This window comes from Salvelinus sp. IW2-2015, unplaced genomic scaffold (genome assembly GCF_002910315.2).
Source record: "Salvelinus sp. IW2-2015 unplaced genomic scaffold, ASM291031v2 Un_scaffold2523, whole genome shotgun sequence".
In the NCBI taxonomy this organism is placed as follows: Eukaryota; Metazoa; Chordata; class Actinopteri; order Salmoniformes; family Salmonidae; genus Salvelinus; species Salvelinus sp. IW2-2015.
The window spans coordinates 48,201-64,256 of NW_019943837.1; the positions used below are offsets into that span (position 1 = coordinate 48,201).

The 16,056-nt window shown below is 45.0% G+C and overlaps 1 protein-coding gene across 1 annotated transcript in view; it reads left to right on the forward strand.

Moving 5' to 3' along the window:
• The first annotated feature begins 475 nt into the window (after positions 1 to 475).
• Positions 476 to 16,056, forward strand: part of nme7 (NME/NM23 family member 7) — a 40,144-nt gene continuing 24,563 nt past the window's right edge. The window contains 5 exon segments of the mRNA XM_070440412.1: positions 476 to 509; positions 3,971 to 4,007; positions 4,009 to 4,041; positions 4,043 to 4,067; positions 7,027 to 7,193. Coding sequence (XP_070296513.1) covers positions 476 to 509; positions 3,971 to 4,007; positions 4,009 to 4,041; positions 4,043 to 4,067; positions 7,027 to 7,193 — 296 coding nt within the window.

The following is a 16,056-nucleotide window of genomic DNA, read 5'->3' on the forward strand; positions in this document are numbered from 1 at the left end:
CAGGTCGGTGAATACAGCTGCACAGTATTGTCTTTTATCGATGGCGGTTATGGTATCGTTTTGGACCTTGACCGTGGCTGAGGTGCACCCGTGACCAGCTCGGAAACCAGATTGCATAGCGGAGAATGTACGATGGGATTCGAAATGGGTCGGTGATCTGTTTGTTAACTTGGCTTTCGAAGACTTTAGAAAGACAGGGTAGGATAGATATAGGTTTGGGTCTAGAGTGTCTCCCCCTTTGAAGAGGGGATGACCGCGGCAGCTTTCCAATCCTTGGGGATCTCAGACGAAAGAGAGGTTGAACAGGCTAGTAATAGGGGTTGCAACAATTGCGGCGGATAATTTAGAAAAAGAGAGGGCCCAGATTGTATAGCACCAGGCTGATTTGGTATGGGGTTCCAGATTTTTTGCAACTCTTTCAGAACATCAAGCTATCTGGATTTGGGAGGGAAGGAAAATGGGGGAGGCTTGGGCAATGTTGCTGTGGGCGATGCAGGCTGTTGACCGGGGTAGGGGTAGCCAGGTGGAAAAGCATGGCCAGCCGTAGAAAAATGCTTATTGATATTCTCAATTATCGTGGATTTATCGGTGGTGACAGTGTTTCCTAGCCTCAGTGCAGTGGGCAGCTGGGAGGAGGTCTCTTGTTCTCCATGGACTTTACAGTGTCACAGAACTTTTTGTAGTTAGAGCTACAGGATGCAAATTTCTGTTTGAAAAAGCTAGCCTTTGCTTTCCTAACTGCCTGTGTTATTTGGTTCCTAACTTCCCTGAAGAGTTTCATATCGCGGGGGCTATTCGATGCTAATGCAGTATGCCACAGGATGTTTTTGTGCTGGTCAAGGGCAGTCAGGTCTGGAGTGAACCAAGGGCTATATCTGTTCCTGGTTCTCATTTTTTGAATGGTGCATGCTTATTTAAGATGGTGAGGAAAGCATTTTAAAAGAAACAACCAGGCATCCTCTACTGATGAGATTACGCTGGTCCTCGCTACATATTCGCCACCAAACCCACTGGCTCCAGGTCATCTATAAGTCTTTGCTAGGTAAAGTTCCATAGCAACAACCACCCGTAGCACGCGCTCCAGCAGGTATATTTCACTGGTCATCCCCAAAGCCAACACCTCCTTTGGCCGCCTTTCCTTACAGTTCTCTGCTGCCAATGACTGGAACGAATTGCAAAAATCACTGAAGTTGGAGACTTATATCTCCCTCACTAACTTCAAGCATCGGCTGTCAGAGCAGCTTACCGATCRCTGCAGCTGTACACAGCCCATCTKTAAATAGCCCATCGAACCAACTACCTACCTCATCCCCATATTTGTTWTTTGTTTTTTTCTGCTCTTTTGCACACCAGTATTTCTACTTGCACATCCTCATCTGCACATCACTCCAGTGTTAATTGCTAAATTGTTATTACTTCGCCACTATGGTCTATTTATTGCCTTACCTCCTTACTTCATTTGCACACACTATACATAGATTTTCTATTGTGTTATTGACTGTATGTTTGTTTATCCCATGTGTAACTCTGGCCAGGTCGCAGTTGTAAATGAGAACTTGTTCTCAACTGGCCACCTGGTTAAATAAGGGGTTAGGGTTATATATATAAATACCTGGTTAAATAAAGGGTTAGGGTTATATATATAAATACCTGGTTAAATAAAGGTGGAATAAAAACAAATAATAATTATCCGGATTGCCAGTTGTGCTCACCCTCTCCTTTTATCTACTCATCTTTCTTCTCCTTCATCTCCCTTCCTGGCTCTCTCCTTTCCTCTCTCCTTTCCTCTGTTCCTCTCCTCTGTCCTTTCCTCTGTTCCTCTCCTCTGTCATTCCCTCTGTACCTCTCTCCTTTCCTCTCTCCTTTCCTCTCTCCTTTCCTCTGTTCCTCTCCTCTGTCATTTCCTCTGTTCCTCTCCTCTGTCCTTTCCTCTGTTCCTCTCCTCTGTCCTTTCCTCTGTTCCTCTCCTCTGTCCTTTCCTCTGTTCCTCTCCTCTCTCCTTTCCTCTGTTCCTCTCCTCTCTCCTCTCTCCTTTTCTCCTTACATCTCCCCTCATGGCTCTCTCCTCTGCTCCATTCTGTCACTCATGCATCCCTACCTCACTACTGGGATTCTGCATCTTCTCTGTCTAGGAAAGTAAACCATACACTTGTTTAAAAAAATGATAGCTTAAGCGTTTTAAAGAGTTAGCGAACTAAGTAAATTTTCATTTAATTCAGGCGGAATAGCTAGCTAAATTAACATTACCTGACACTTGTCCCTGATCCCCCTTTCTCTTTCGCTGCTTTTTCTCAAACGAGAAAAAAAATCTAATCGAAGACAGATAAATGTAGCTATCTTGCTTGCACTTGATACAATTCCAAACGAACTAGCTAGCTAACTTGCTAGATTAGTAACGTTAGTTAACCATGTTCCTATCGTCAACATACTTGTGGATATTGGATAGCTAATTGCCGTTACAATTGTGGCAGCAATATTATAGATGTAATTGATGTTAACCTTCAGAACTGTGTTGAACCCAGACAGATKATCTATTTACCAAGACAAGTGAATGTGCTTCACAGAATTTTATTGATACTATGTTTGGTAGAAATAGGAGGTTTATTTTGGTGTGGCGGTCAATGATTCTGCCGTGGCGCAGCGCCAGATCTAAATGAACGCAGAGGAAACACTGACCCACCCTACTGGGGAGCCAGGYCCTGACAGGCCAATCAGATTGATGGTTTAAAGCATTGTTGTTGATTTAGACCATCAAATCTGTGCATTTTTTCTTTCTACATGTTGCTAAAATGCTGTCTGTTCCCCTTCAAATGAAACAAAGTTTCACACACAAGTTATTTTCAAAGAGATGGTTAACAGCAGCACTGCAGTAAAAAAACACAGTTCCATTCACCAGATGATGCTCATTTGAAACTTAACTTCTTGTTGAAAGTTATTCTTGAAAAGGGAGAAGTTAACAAATTAGCAACAACATCCTCTTTGATAACACCTGCTGCAAACCAGCCGGTCCCACCCATTTAAGTCAAAATGTGATTGGTTGATTCCACTGTCACTCCAAAATGGCAGATGCCTTGATCTAGCTTCTGATGGCCTAGCCAATGGCTGGCTTAGCTAGCTTGGTTTATCTGCCCAGAGACCAGCAAAGAAAAATCCTGATTGGATCTTTTTTTCCCCTCTTTAGTGTTAACCCTTTCCTTTCCAACAAAAACTGACGAGATTAAATCAGAACATAATAGTTAATTATCATATAATATTATTATGATCATTATTGTATAAATCCTTCGCCCTTCTCTGAAGGTGTAGAAGGCCCAGTGTCTCTATTTTCCCCCAGAATGCATTATTCACTATTCGTAATGTCTAAAGAACCCAGATATTGTTCTGAAATATGAACCCAGAAATACTGGACATTTAGAACTCTTATTATGGTGCTGATTTGACAAAATTACAATCATGATCTTGAATTGGACTCGTATTTTTCTAGTCTTGGTCTTGTCTTGGACCCCTTGTCTCGGTCTTGACTCGGCCCCCCCCTCCCCTCCGGTCTTGGTCTTGTCTTGGACCCCTTGTCTCGGTCTTGACTCGGTCTCCCCTCCCCCACTCCCCTCCGGTCTTGTTCTTGAATCGGTCTCGCTTTACGTGGTCTTGAACACAACACTTGTACCTGTTTACATCCTTGTAACCTGCATCCTTAACCTCTGTTAGATCAACTCACTAGGGTCAAGTTAACCTGTGTTAGGTCACTGTGTTAGGTCACTGTGTTAAGGTCATGGTGTTTAGGTCCACTGTGTTTAGGTCATGTGTTAGGTCACTGTGTTAGGTTTCACTGTGTTTTTAGGTCACTGTGTTTCACTGTGTGGTCACTGTGTTAGGTCACTGTGTTTCGGTCACTGTGTTAGGTCACATGTGTTCGGTCACTGTTTTCGGTCAATGTCTGACATCCCTCTGCTTCTCTCTGTTGTCCTGTCTTCAGGAGGAGCGTTTGCCTTCCTGGCAGAGTGGTATGACCCAGTGTGCTCTCCTGCGCCGCTACCAGCTGCTGTTCACCCAAGAATGGCTCTGTGGAGATGGTAAGCATTAGGCTAGGTAATCACACGGTCCTGTGGTGTAGACAGGCCAGGGGCTGAGCTGGTAATCACACGGTCCTGTGGTGTAGACAGGCCAGGGGCTGAGCTGGTAATCACACGGTCCTGTGGTGTAGACAGGCCAGGGGCTGAGCTGGTAATCACACGGTCCTGTGGGTAGACAGGCCAGGGGTGAGCTGGTAATCACACGGTCCTGTGGTGTAGACAGGCCAGGGCTGAGTGTGGGGGGATGCTGCTACTACACAACGGTCCTGTGGTGTAGACAGGCCAGGGGCTGGTGTGGGGAGGATGCTGCTACTAATCACACGGTCCTGTGGTGTAGACAGGCCAGGGGCTGAGTGGGGGGAGGATGCTGATATCAGAGGAATGTTTGAGGACCAAAAGTTTTTTAGATCTACTCTCCCTTTTCAATCTTACATATTGTCCTCTTGTCTGAGCTTCAGGCTTGTACGATGTAGAATCTGTGTCTTGCATACCCTGAAGTTACTTAATAAATCCTGAACAAAAATAAGCGCAACATGTAAAGTGTTGGTCCCCTGTTTAATGAGCTGAACTAGAAGATCCAGAAAGTTCCATACGCAACAAAAAGCAAATTCAAATCATGTCAAATCAATTGAATTCACCACAGGTGGACTCCAATCAAGTTGTAGAAAATCATTCAATGATGATAAATAGAAACAGGATGACCTGAGCTCAATTTCGAGTTTCGTAGCAAAGGGTCTGATACTTACGTAAATAAGGTATTTCTGTTTTTTATTTGTAATACATTAGATTTTTGTTGTTGCTTAGTCTTTTTATGGGTATTGTGTGTAGATTGATGAGGAAAACATTTAATTCATTTAAGATTAAGGCTGTAACGTAACAGGGGTGCCTGACGTTGTCCCTTCAACATCAGTGTTGTAACATGTAGACCCCCTGACGTTGTCCCTTCAACATCAGTGTTGTAACATGTAGACCCCCTGACGTTGTCCTTCAACATCAGTGTTGTAACATGTAGACCCCCTGACGTTGTCCCTTCAACATCAGTGTTGTAACATGTAGACCCCTGACGTTGTCCCTTCAACATCAGTGTTGTAACATGTAGACCCCCTGACGTTGTCCCTTCAACATCAGTGTTGTAACATGTAGACCCCTGACGTTGTCCCTTCAACATCAGTGTTGTAACATGTAGCCCCTGACGTTGTCCCTTCAACATCGGGTTGTAACATGTAGACCCCTGACGTTGTCCCTTCAAACATCAGTGTTGTAACATGTAGACCCCCTGACGTTGTCCCTTCAACATCAGTGTTGTAACATGTAGACCCCCTGACGTTGTCCCTTCAACATCAGTGTTGTAACATGTAGACCCCCTGACGTTGTCCCTTCAACATCAGTGTTGTAACATGTAGAACCCCTGACGTTGTCCCTTCAACATCAGTGTAACATGTAACACCCTGACGTTGTCCTTCAACATCAGTGTAACATGTAGACCCCCTGACGTTGTCCCTTCAACATCAGTGTTGTAACATGTAGACCCCCTGACGTTGTCCCTTCAACATCAGTGTTGTAACATGTAGACCCCCTGACGTTGTCCCTTCAACACCAGTGTTGTAACATGTAGACCCCTGACGTTGTCCCTTCAACATCAGTGTAACATGTAAAACACCTGACGTTGTCCTTCAACAATCAGTGGTAACAAGGTAAGACGCCCTGACGTTGTCCCTTCAACATCAGTGTTGTAACATGTAGACCCCCTGACGTTGTCCCTTCAGCATCAGTGTTGTAACATGTAAAATACAAAGTGCTTGTTAGTTTAATGTTTAACTACTTTGTTTCCAGGTCATATCCCCATTTTGATAGATTCCTCTGAGGAAACTAGTATCTCAATAATGTCTACAATAGAGCCCCACAGTGGAGGTATCATAATACCCATAAAACCTAGCGGTCAAACAGGGAAATGGTTCCATTCGATGTTCTGCCATTCATAGGGAACTTTAGAAACGCTTAAAATAAGGCCTCTGTTTCGTTTAGGCTTATCTTGGCGTGAAGTTTTGATAACCATGTAAGTCTCTCTAGGACAAGGTGACTTTTATCAATATATTCGGCTCTCTTTCCTCTCAGATTCAAAAATTCTAATTAGCATCAAAGTAGACAACATGTACGACATCAAAACCCTGCCAGCTCCTGCACGTCATCTCTAGCAGACACCTTTTCTAACAGGTATTGATCCTGCACGTCATCTCTAGCAGACACCTTTTCTAACAGGTATTGTGTCAATTTAAAACTTGCACAAGACAGTTCACAGAATAGTAAATTTAAATAAATGTAGCCAATTTATTCATTACTAAATTTAGACAACATTAGATAGTTAATCCAGAGATTCTTACCGTTGCCTCAAATTCGTCAGTCTCGTTCAGATCATCATGGAATTTGTAGTTCTTTATGATAGCCACATTAGCAGGTAATTAGTATTTCATTTTTAAGGAGGTAAATACAGGCTAATATATTGATAAAAGTCACCTTGTCCAAGAGATTTCCATGATTATCAAAACATCGCGCCAGGGTAAAGCTACAYGAAACACAACCCTTATTTTAAGTGTTTCTAGAATCCCCTATGGGGAGAAATGAATGGTGGAAAAACGATTGGAACCATTTCCTTCTTTGACCACTAGGTTTTATGGGTGTTATGACTCATACTGTGGTACTCTATTGAAGAAAATATCAGCTCATGTCTCTCTGCATAAAACAAGTCATCTGTTTTTTTCCTCAGTGAATGCTCAGGTCTCGAAATGCTCAGGTCTTGAAATGCTCAGGTCTTGAAATGCTCAGGTCTCGAAATGCTCAGGTCTCGAAATGCTCAGGTCTCGAAATGCTCAGGTCTCGAAATGCTCAGGTCTCGAAATGCTCTGGTCTTGTGTTACTTTTATTTGGACCTGCTAGAAATGTTATTTTGTTTTCTTTCCAGTTTGATGTGAAGAACCAGCGTACCTTCCTGAGGCGGACCAAATACGATGAGCTTCACCAGGAGGACCTGTTTGTTGGAAACCGTGTGAACGTGTTCTCCCGTCAACTCGACCTGATTGGCTATGGAGACCAGTATACAGGAAACAAGCTCGGCAGCAAGAAAGAGAGGTATGTGTGTTGATGGTGGTGCAACGTCTCCGTAGAACAAGCGGTAATACACTGTTAAAGGCTGGGAAAGATCAATGATAGCACGCTGTTTAACATTCCATCTATTTGTATTGTGCTCTTCCACGTGCTCTTGATAGATTGACAGACCAGACGACACACCCCGAGTTGACCTCTAACCTCACCACCTCAGGGCCTGCAGTTGTCATTTTTCTGACATCCTGTAGGGAAGACAGACAGATCATTTTAATCCACTGTTTAGAGGTTGATGCGCTGGCGGACTTACCATTAGGCAGAAGATTGCCTCAGTCCTCACATCAACAAGGGGCCTGATGAGCTGAGCATAATTAATGGGACTTGCAAAGCAAACGTCCCCATTCTAGGTCTTCGACACACTTCTTCTTCTCTGGAACACTCCTCCTCCTACACCGTTTAAGCTAGAAACGCCATTCAAACTTTAAAACGTGCAGATGGATCCGGAATATTGTTTGTATGCAACTTTTTGTTGTTATCTTTTATACTTTTGAAGTGATATTTTTTGTTGTCCTCCATCCGCTTACCTGAGATTTCCTGAAGATTTCAGAAAGGCCTCATTGTGACATCGTCACATCCAACTTCCGTTCCCTGTAAATGCAATAATGCAACTTTTGACACAAATCAGCTACTTTGACCACTTTGGAACAACAGACAAAACGTTATATCGTTCACTAATCTACGACTGAAATCTGGCGTTTTGAACAAAATCATATTCTGTTAAAAAGTTACAGCTTTTTTTAGTGGCCGCATCAACAACATTTTCTGTAACTTTTTTTTTTTTTTGCAAACAACTGCCGTTTTGAGCACTACCCAAAAGAGTTTGACAAAACGTTAGAGAGTATAAAATCTTCTTCTACTTGTCTTCTATTCAAATCTGTTTGCGGAAACAAAATATCCACTACGGATCTACACTGAACAAAAATATAAACACAACATGTAAAGTGTTGGTCTCATGTTTCATGAGCTGAAATAAATGTTTTCAGCAATTTTCCATATGCACAAAAAGCTTATTTCTCTCAAATGTTGTGCACAAATTTAAGATCCCTGTTAGTGAGCATTTTATGTTTTGTCAAGATTACCCATCCACCTGACAGGTGTGGCATATGAAGAAGCTGATTAAACAGCATGATCATTACACAATGATCATTACACAGGTGCACCTTATGCTGGGGACAATAAAAGGCCACTCTAAAATGTGCAGTTTTGTCAGACAACACAATGCCACAGATGTGTCAAGTTTTGAGGGAGCATGCAATTGGCATCGTCGTTTTAGAGTATTTGGCAGTACGTCCGACTGGCCTCACCACCGCAGACGACATATAACCTCGCCAGCCCAGGACCTCCACATCCAGCTTCTTCAACTGCGGCATCGTCTGGGGGGGGGGCCCATGGCTGCGCCCTTGCCCAGTCATGTGAAATCCATAGATTAGTGCCTAATGAATTGTAACTTGTTGCATTTATATTTTTGTTCAGTATAACAATACAGCTGTTTTAGTGACTGCATTACCACATTTTTTCCCCCAACTTTTTCCAAACATCTGCCGTTTTGACCACTCCCCCAACAACATAGAGGAAATGACATCATCCCCCCCCCTACTTCCTCTGCTTTTCAAATCCCAAAACGGATTAGGAATAGYGTCTACCGATCAGTAGATGTTTTAATAACCCTTCAACTGCTCTCTTTCTAGCTGTAGTAACGTCACGTCAGAAGTTAGCAGATTAACAACAGCTGCAAATTCCAATAAAACGACATCATGTTTTGAATCTAGTAAAGACATTTCTCACACTTGTTTTATCCGTAAGGGAACAGTGTTGCTAGGTTCAAGGGATTCTAATTCAAGACTCCAATTTCATATTCACCACCTTTTAACAATTTTGTTGTTGACTCTGTCAGGGAACTGGCTCAAAGATTTTCAACCAAGACCACAGTTCTCACTCCCATGGATAATAATAAACCAATATTCAGAATTCCTGAATTCCTCTACATCTAGTTAATCTGTCCATCAAATAGAGGTTCTTCCCTAATGCTTGGAAGCCTGCTGCAGTGATGCCTGTTTTAAAATCTGGTGACCCGACACTGGTGGAAAATTACCCACCTATAAGCATTCCTCCAGTGGTATGAAAAGTAGCTGAAAGATGGGTGGCTGATCATCTGACTGATCACCTCATTCAGGGCAACTCCACACATCAAATGCCATTCGGTTTCAGAACTAACCATTCTACCGAAACAGCCAGTTGCTATTTTCTGGAGTGCATTAAATCTAAACTGGACATAGGTGGTGAAGTCAGAAGAGAGATATGTGTATGTGAGCCAATTAACATCTGCTAACCATGTGTATGTGACCAATAACATCTGCTGACCATGTGTATGTGACCAATAACATTTATTTCATTATTGACAAGATTTTCCAAACACTTTTGATAAACAGGGCAAGATAGAAATTGGGCCTATAACAAGTTAGGATCAGCTTGATCTCCTCCCCCTTTAAATAAAGGACGAACTGTGGCTGCCTTCCAGCTCAGCATGTGCTTCCTGTCAGTAACAACCACATCATCAACATTAAGGGACCGTGGGCAGCTTTGAGGAAGAGGGTTTAGAACGAATAGAACGGACGTCCCCTTTTCAATTCAATGATGGGCGTAGTGGTTGGACTGGCGGCCATCAGTTTACCAGTTAATCGCCCAGGGTTAGAGGTTCCAAGCTCATTCTATTCATCGTTGCTACACCTTGGACTGGGGCCATGATTTACCAGTCAAATCGCCCAGGGTTAGAGGTTCCAAGCTCATTCTATTCATCGTTTGCTACACCTTGGACTGGTGGCCATGAGTTTACCAGTCAAATCGCCCAGGGTTAGAGGTTCCAAGCTCATTCTATTCATCGTTTGCTACACCTTGGACTGGCGGCCATCGAGTTTACCAGTTAAACGCGCCAGGGTTAGAGGTTCCAAGCTCATTCTATTCATCGTTTGCTACACCTTGGACTGGGGCCATAGTTTACCAGTCAAATCGCCCAGGTTAGAGGTTCCAAGCTCATTCTATTCATCGTTTGCTACACCTTGGACTGGCGGCCATGAAGTTTACCAGTCAAATCGCCAGGGTTAGAGGTTCCAAGCTCATTCTATTCATCGTTTGCTACACCTTGGACTGGCGGCCATAGTTTACCAGTCAAATCGCCAGGGTTAGAGGTTCCAAGCTCATTCTATTCATCGTTGCTACACTTGGAGACTGGGGCCATCAGTTTACCAGTCAAATCGCCCAGGGTTAGAGGTTCCAAGCTCATTCTATTCATCGTTTGCTACACCTTGGACTGGCGGCCATAGTTACCAGTCAATCGCCAGGGTTAGAGGTTCCAAGCTCATTCTATTCATCGTTTGCTACACCTTGGACTGGCGGCCATCAGTTTACCAGTCAAATCGCCCGGGTTAGAGGTTCCAAGCTCATTCTATTCATCGTTTGCTACACCTTGGACTGGCGGCCATCAGTTTACCAGTCAAATCGCCAGGGTTAGAGGTCCAAGCTCATTCTATTCATCGTTTGCTACACCTTGGACTGGCGGCCATCAGTTTACCAGTCAATCGCCCAGGGTTTAGAGGTTCCAAGCTCATTCTATTCATATCGTTTGCTACAACTGGACTGTGCGGGCCATCAGTTTTACCAGTCAAATCCGGCCAAGGGTTATAGGGTTCAAGCTCATTCTAATTTCCATCGTTTCGCTAGCATCCTTGGCTGGCCCATCAGTTTACCAGTCAAATCGCCAGGTTAGAGGTTCAAGCTCTTCTATTCATCGTTGCTACACTGGACTGGCACGCCATCAGTTTACCAAGTCAAATCGGCCCAGGGTTTAGAGGTTCCAAGCCATTCTATTCATCGTTTGCTACACCTTGGACTGGCCGGGCCATCAGTTTACCAGTACAAATCGCCCAGGGTTAGAGGTTTCCAAGCTGCATTCTATTCTACGTTTGCTACAACCTTTGGACTGGCGCCATCAGTTTTACCAGTCAAATCGCCAGGGTAGATGTTCAAGCTACATTCTAATTCATCGTTTGGCTACACTTGGACTGGCGGCCATCAGTTACCAGTCAAATCGCCCAGGGTTAAGAAGTTCCAAGCTCCTTCCTATTCATCGTTTGCTAACCCTGGCACTGGCGCCATCAGTTTACAGTCAAATCCGCCAGGTTAGAGGTTCCAAGCTCATTCTATTATGCGTTTGCTACACTGGACTGGCGGCCATCAGTTTAACCAGTCAAATCGCCAGGGTTAGAGGTTCCAAGCTCTTCTATTCATCGTTTGCTACACCCTTGCTTTGTTTAGCAAGTGGCAACAAAGTTTCATCAAGTTGTTATCACAGAAACGGACTCAACCGTTACGAAAGTCTGGCTTCCCGTCTTCAGTCAGCTGTTTGTTCTAAAAAAGCAAAAGGTTAGTACAGTAATTTTAATTTTCATGACAGCCTTTCTCCTAACTGTCGTTACAGGGTTATAGGTAACTGTGCCAGACCTAGTGAGGAGGATAGGATATTATTGGCAAACCACGAGGCATCAAATTGCACGGTAATGTATTACAAACCCACCTCCGGATGGAAAGATCATAGACAGAGGACAAACTATTCTTACACACAGACACAAAGACAACCTTTCTGCTTTGTCTGCAATCTAACACTGAGAGCCTTTTGCGGTAGTTAGGTAACCTCACTCCAGGTCACCTGGCACGCCATATGTTGACAGCAGGTAATAACACAGCCCAGGTCCCTGGCACCATATGTTGACAGCAGGTAATAACAGCACCATGTCCCCTGGCACGCCATATGTTGACAGCAGGTAATAACACAGCCCAGGTCCCTGGCACGCCATATGTTGACAGCAGGTAATAACACAGCCCAGGTCCCCTGGCACGCCATATGTTGACAGCAGTAATAACACAGCCCAGTCCCTGGCACGCCATATGTTGACAGCAGGTATAACACAGCCCAGTCCCTGGCACGCCATATGTTGACAGCAGGTAAAACACAGCCCAGGTCCCCTGGCACGCCATATGTTGACAGCAGGTAATAACACAGCCCAGGTCCCCTGGCACGCCATATGTTGACAGCAGGTAATAACACAGCCCAGATCCCCTGGCACGCCATATGTTGACAGCAGGTAATAACACAGCCCAGGTCCCCTGGCACGCCATATGTTGACAGCAGGTAATAACACAGCCCAGTCCCCTGGCACGCCATATGTTGACAGCAGGTAATAACACAGCCAGGTCCCCTGGCACGCCATATGTTGACAGCAGGTAATAACACAGCCCAGGTCCCCTGGCACGCCATATGTTGACAGCAGGTAATAACACAGCCCAGGTCCCCTGGCACGCCATATGTTGACAGCAGGTAATAACACAGCCCAGGTCCCCTGGCACGCCATATGTTGACAGCAGGTAATAACACAGCCCAGGTCCCCTGGCACGCCATATGTTGACAGCAGGTAATAACACAGCCCAGGTCCCCTGGCACGCCATATGTTGACAGCAGGTAATAACACAGCCCAGGTCCCTGTCACGCCATATGTTGACAGCAGGTAATAACACAGCCCAGGTCCCCTGGCACGCCATATGTTGACAGCAGGTAATAACACAGCCCAGGTCCCCTGGCACGCCATATGTTGACAGCAGGTAATAACACAGCCCAGGTCCCCTGGCACGCCATATGTTGACAGCAGGTAATAACACAGCCCAGGTCCCCTGGCACGCCATATGTTGACAGCAGGTAATAACACAGCCCAGGTCCCCTGCACGTCATATGTTGACTGCAGTAATAACACAGCCCAGATCCCCTGGCATGCCATATGTTGACAGCAGGTAATAACACAGCCAGGTCCCCTGGCACGCCATATGTTGACAGCAGGTAATAACACAGCCCAGATCCCCTGGCACGCCATATGTTTTGACATGTGTGAATAATCAAGCCACCCCCTACCTTTGAATGGGAGGAGCTTTGACACTTGGCAGAATGAGCTGTCTGTGGCACATATCACATCTCTCTCAAAATGGTAATATTCTCATCTCCCTCTCTATTGTCCTTCACTGGCACCCTCAGCAACGAAAAGATAGTTGTGGAATGTTGTAACTTAGCCCTTTTCATACTAATGTAGCTTTACCTCAGAGTGACCTTCCCGGGGCAAAGTAGACATGAGAGTTATGAATTGAGAAAAAGAAGCTTTTGTTCCATCGCGTAAAAACACATCTCTGAGTGGGTGCAGCTCTAGAATAGTAGTCCAGCAGCCCCAGGCCCGGGAGGCCATCTGACAACAAACCCTGTCAGACTACACAGACACATTGAAGACTATGGCCATATGTAACTGAGCTTACTGACATTGCAATAAATCATCGGCCCCACCTAGACAGTCACCTGCGTCTCTCAGCGGAAATAATAACTTTGACCTTTACCATGTCAGCTTTGTCATTTTGGCTTTGGTTAGGATCAGGTTGGCGTCATTGATCATCTGTAGAATGTCTCCCATCTTGTTGACTGCATCTGGTTTAATCATAGCAAGAGTTCTGCAGGAAAACAAGGGAACAGAGAGAGAGAGAGAGAGAGAGACATGCTTTGTACATTGTGTGCCATGTGGATCAAAACCTGGGTTTAGTACATCACATCTCTCCAACCAGACAATATCTCAGCTGTCAGAAGATCATAGCATGCATGTATAGTTTGGCGGCATCCAGAGGAAGGAAAGGTCTGATAAACCTAAAGTTGGATAACCCAAACGTAACTGTTTTTAACCACCCTCTTCACATGTTTCTTAAAATGTCAAGTTGGAGTCTAAAATGACATCAAGATACCTGAAGTCAGACACAGCGTTCAGATACCTGAAGTTTAGACACAGCGTTCAGATACCTGAAGTCAGACACAGCGTTCAGATACCTGAAGTCAGAACACTTCAGATACCTGAAGTCAGACACAGCGTTCAGATACCTGAAGTCAGACACAGCGTTCAGATACCTGAAGTCAGACACAGCGTTCAGATACCTGAAGTCAGACACAGCGTTCAGAACCTGAAGTCAGACACAGCGTTCAGATACCTGAAGTCAGACACAGCGTTCAGATACCTGAAGTCAGACACAGCGTTCAGATTCTCTCTATTAACAAGAACAGCTGTTTGGGAAGAATCAATGGGTTTCTTAGAGAAGTACATACAAACAGTCTTGTCAATATTTAAACACAGGCAAGAATTAGTCATCCATTTAGTAACATGTATCATAGCTTCAGTTAACAACTAGTTGTCCATTTTTTTTGTGTACATACAGAACTGTATCGTCTGCATACATGTTAACTTGTGAGCAAGCAAGTGGGAGATAATTTATATAGATGGTAAACAGAGGAGGGCCTAATATTGACCCTTGTGGAACCCAATGTTATGGTAAAGAGAGTTCGACTGAGTGTCCCCCAAACAAACCTTTTTGACTTCTGTTTGTCAGATAGGAATACATCCAACTAATGGCTTCAGTGGACACATTAAGGGAGGATACTTTGGATAGGAGGACCCTCATGATTCACAGTATCAAAGGCTTTTTCAGATCCAAACACACCGACTTACATTTACATTACAATTTAAGTCATCTTAAGCAGAACGCTCTTATCCAGAGCGACTTACAAATTGGTGCATTCACCTTATGATATCCAGTGGAACAACCACTTTACAATAGTGCATCTAACTCTTTTAAGGGGGGGGGGGTTAGAAGATTACTTTATCCTATCCTAGGTATTCTTAAAGAGGTGGGTTTCAGGTGTTCCGGAAGGTGGTGATTGACTCGCTGACCTGGCGTTCGTGAGGGAGTTTGTGTTCCACCATTGGGTGGCCAGAGCAGCGAACTAGTTTTGACTGGGCTGAGCGGGAACTGTACTTCCTCAGAGGTAAGGGAGCGAGCAGGCCAGAGGTGGATGAACGCAGTGCCCTTGTTTGGGTGTAGGGCCTGATCAGAGCCTGAAGGTACGGAGGTGCCGTTCCCCTCACAGCTCCGTAGGCAAGCACCATGGTCTTGTAGCGGATGCGAGCTTTCAACTGGAAGCCAGTGGAGAGAGCGGAGGAGCGGGGTGACGTGAGAGAACTTGGGAAGTTGAACACCAGACGGGCTGCGGCGTTCTGGATGAGTTGTAGGGGTTTAATGGCACAGGCAGGGAGCCCAGCCAACAGCGAGTTGCAGTAATCCAGACGGGAGATGACAAGTTGCCTGGATTAGGACCTGCGCCGCTTCCTGCGTGAGGCAGGGTCGTACTCTGCGAATGTTGTAGAGCATGAACCTACAGGAACGGGTCACCGCCTTGAATGTTAGTTGAGAACGACAGGGTGTTGTCCAGGATAACGCCAAGGTTCTTAGCACTCTGGGAGGAGGACACAATGGAGTTGTCAACCGTGATGGCGAGATCATGGAACGGGCAGTCCTTCCCCGGGAGGAAGAGCAGCTCCGTCTTGCCGAGGTTCAGCTTGAGGTGGTGATCCGTCATCCACACTGATATGTCTGCCAGACATGCAGAGATGCGATTCACCACCTGGTTATCAAGAGGGGGAAAGGAGAAGATTAATTGTGGTTGTCGTCTGCATAGCAATGATAGGAAGACCATGTGAGGATATGACAGAGCCAAGTGACTTGGTGTATAGCGAGATTAGGAGAGGGCCTAGAACAGAGCCCTGGGGGACACCAGTGGTGAGAGCACGTGGTGCGGAGACAGATTCTCGCCACGCCACCTGGTAGGAGCGACCTGTCAGGTAGGACGCAATCCAAGCGTCCTACATAGTCCTACATAGAAAAAAATAAAAAAAAAAATAAAGTCCTAACATAGGTGATTCAA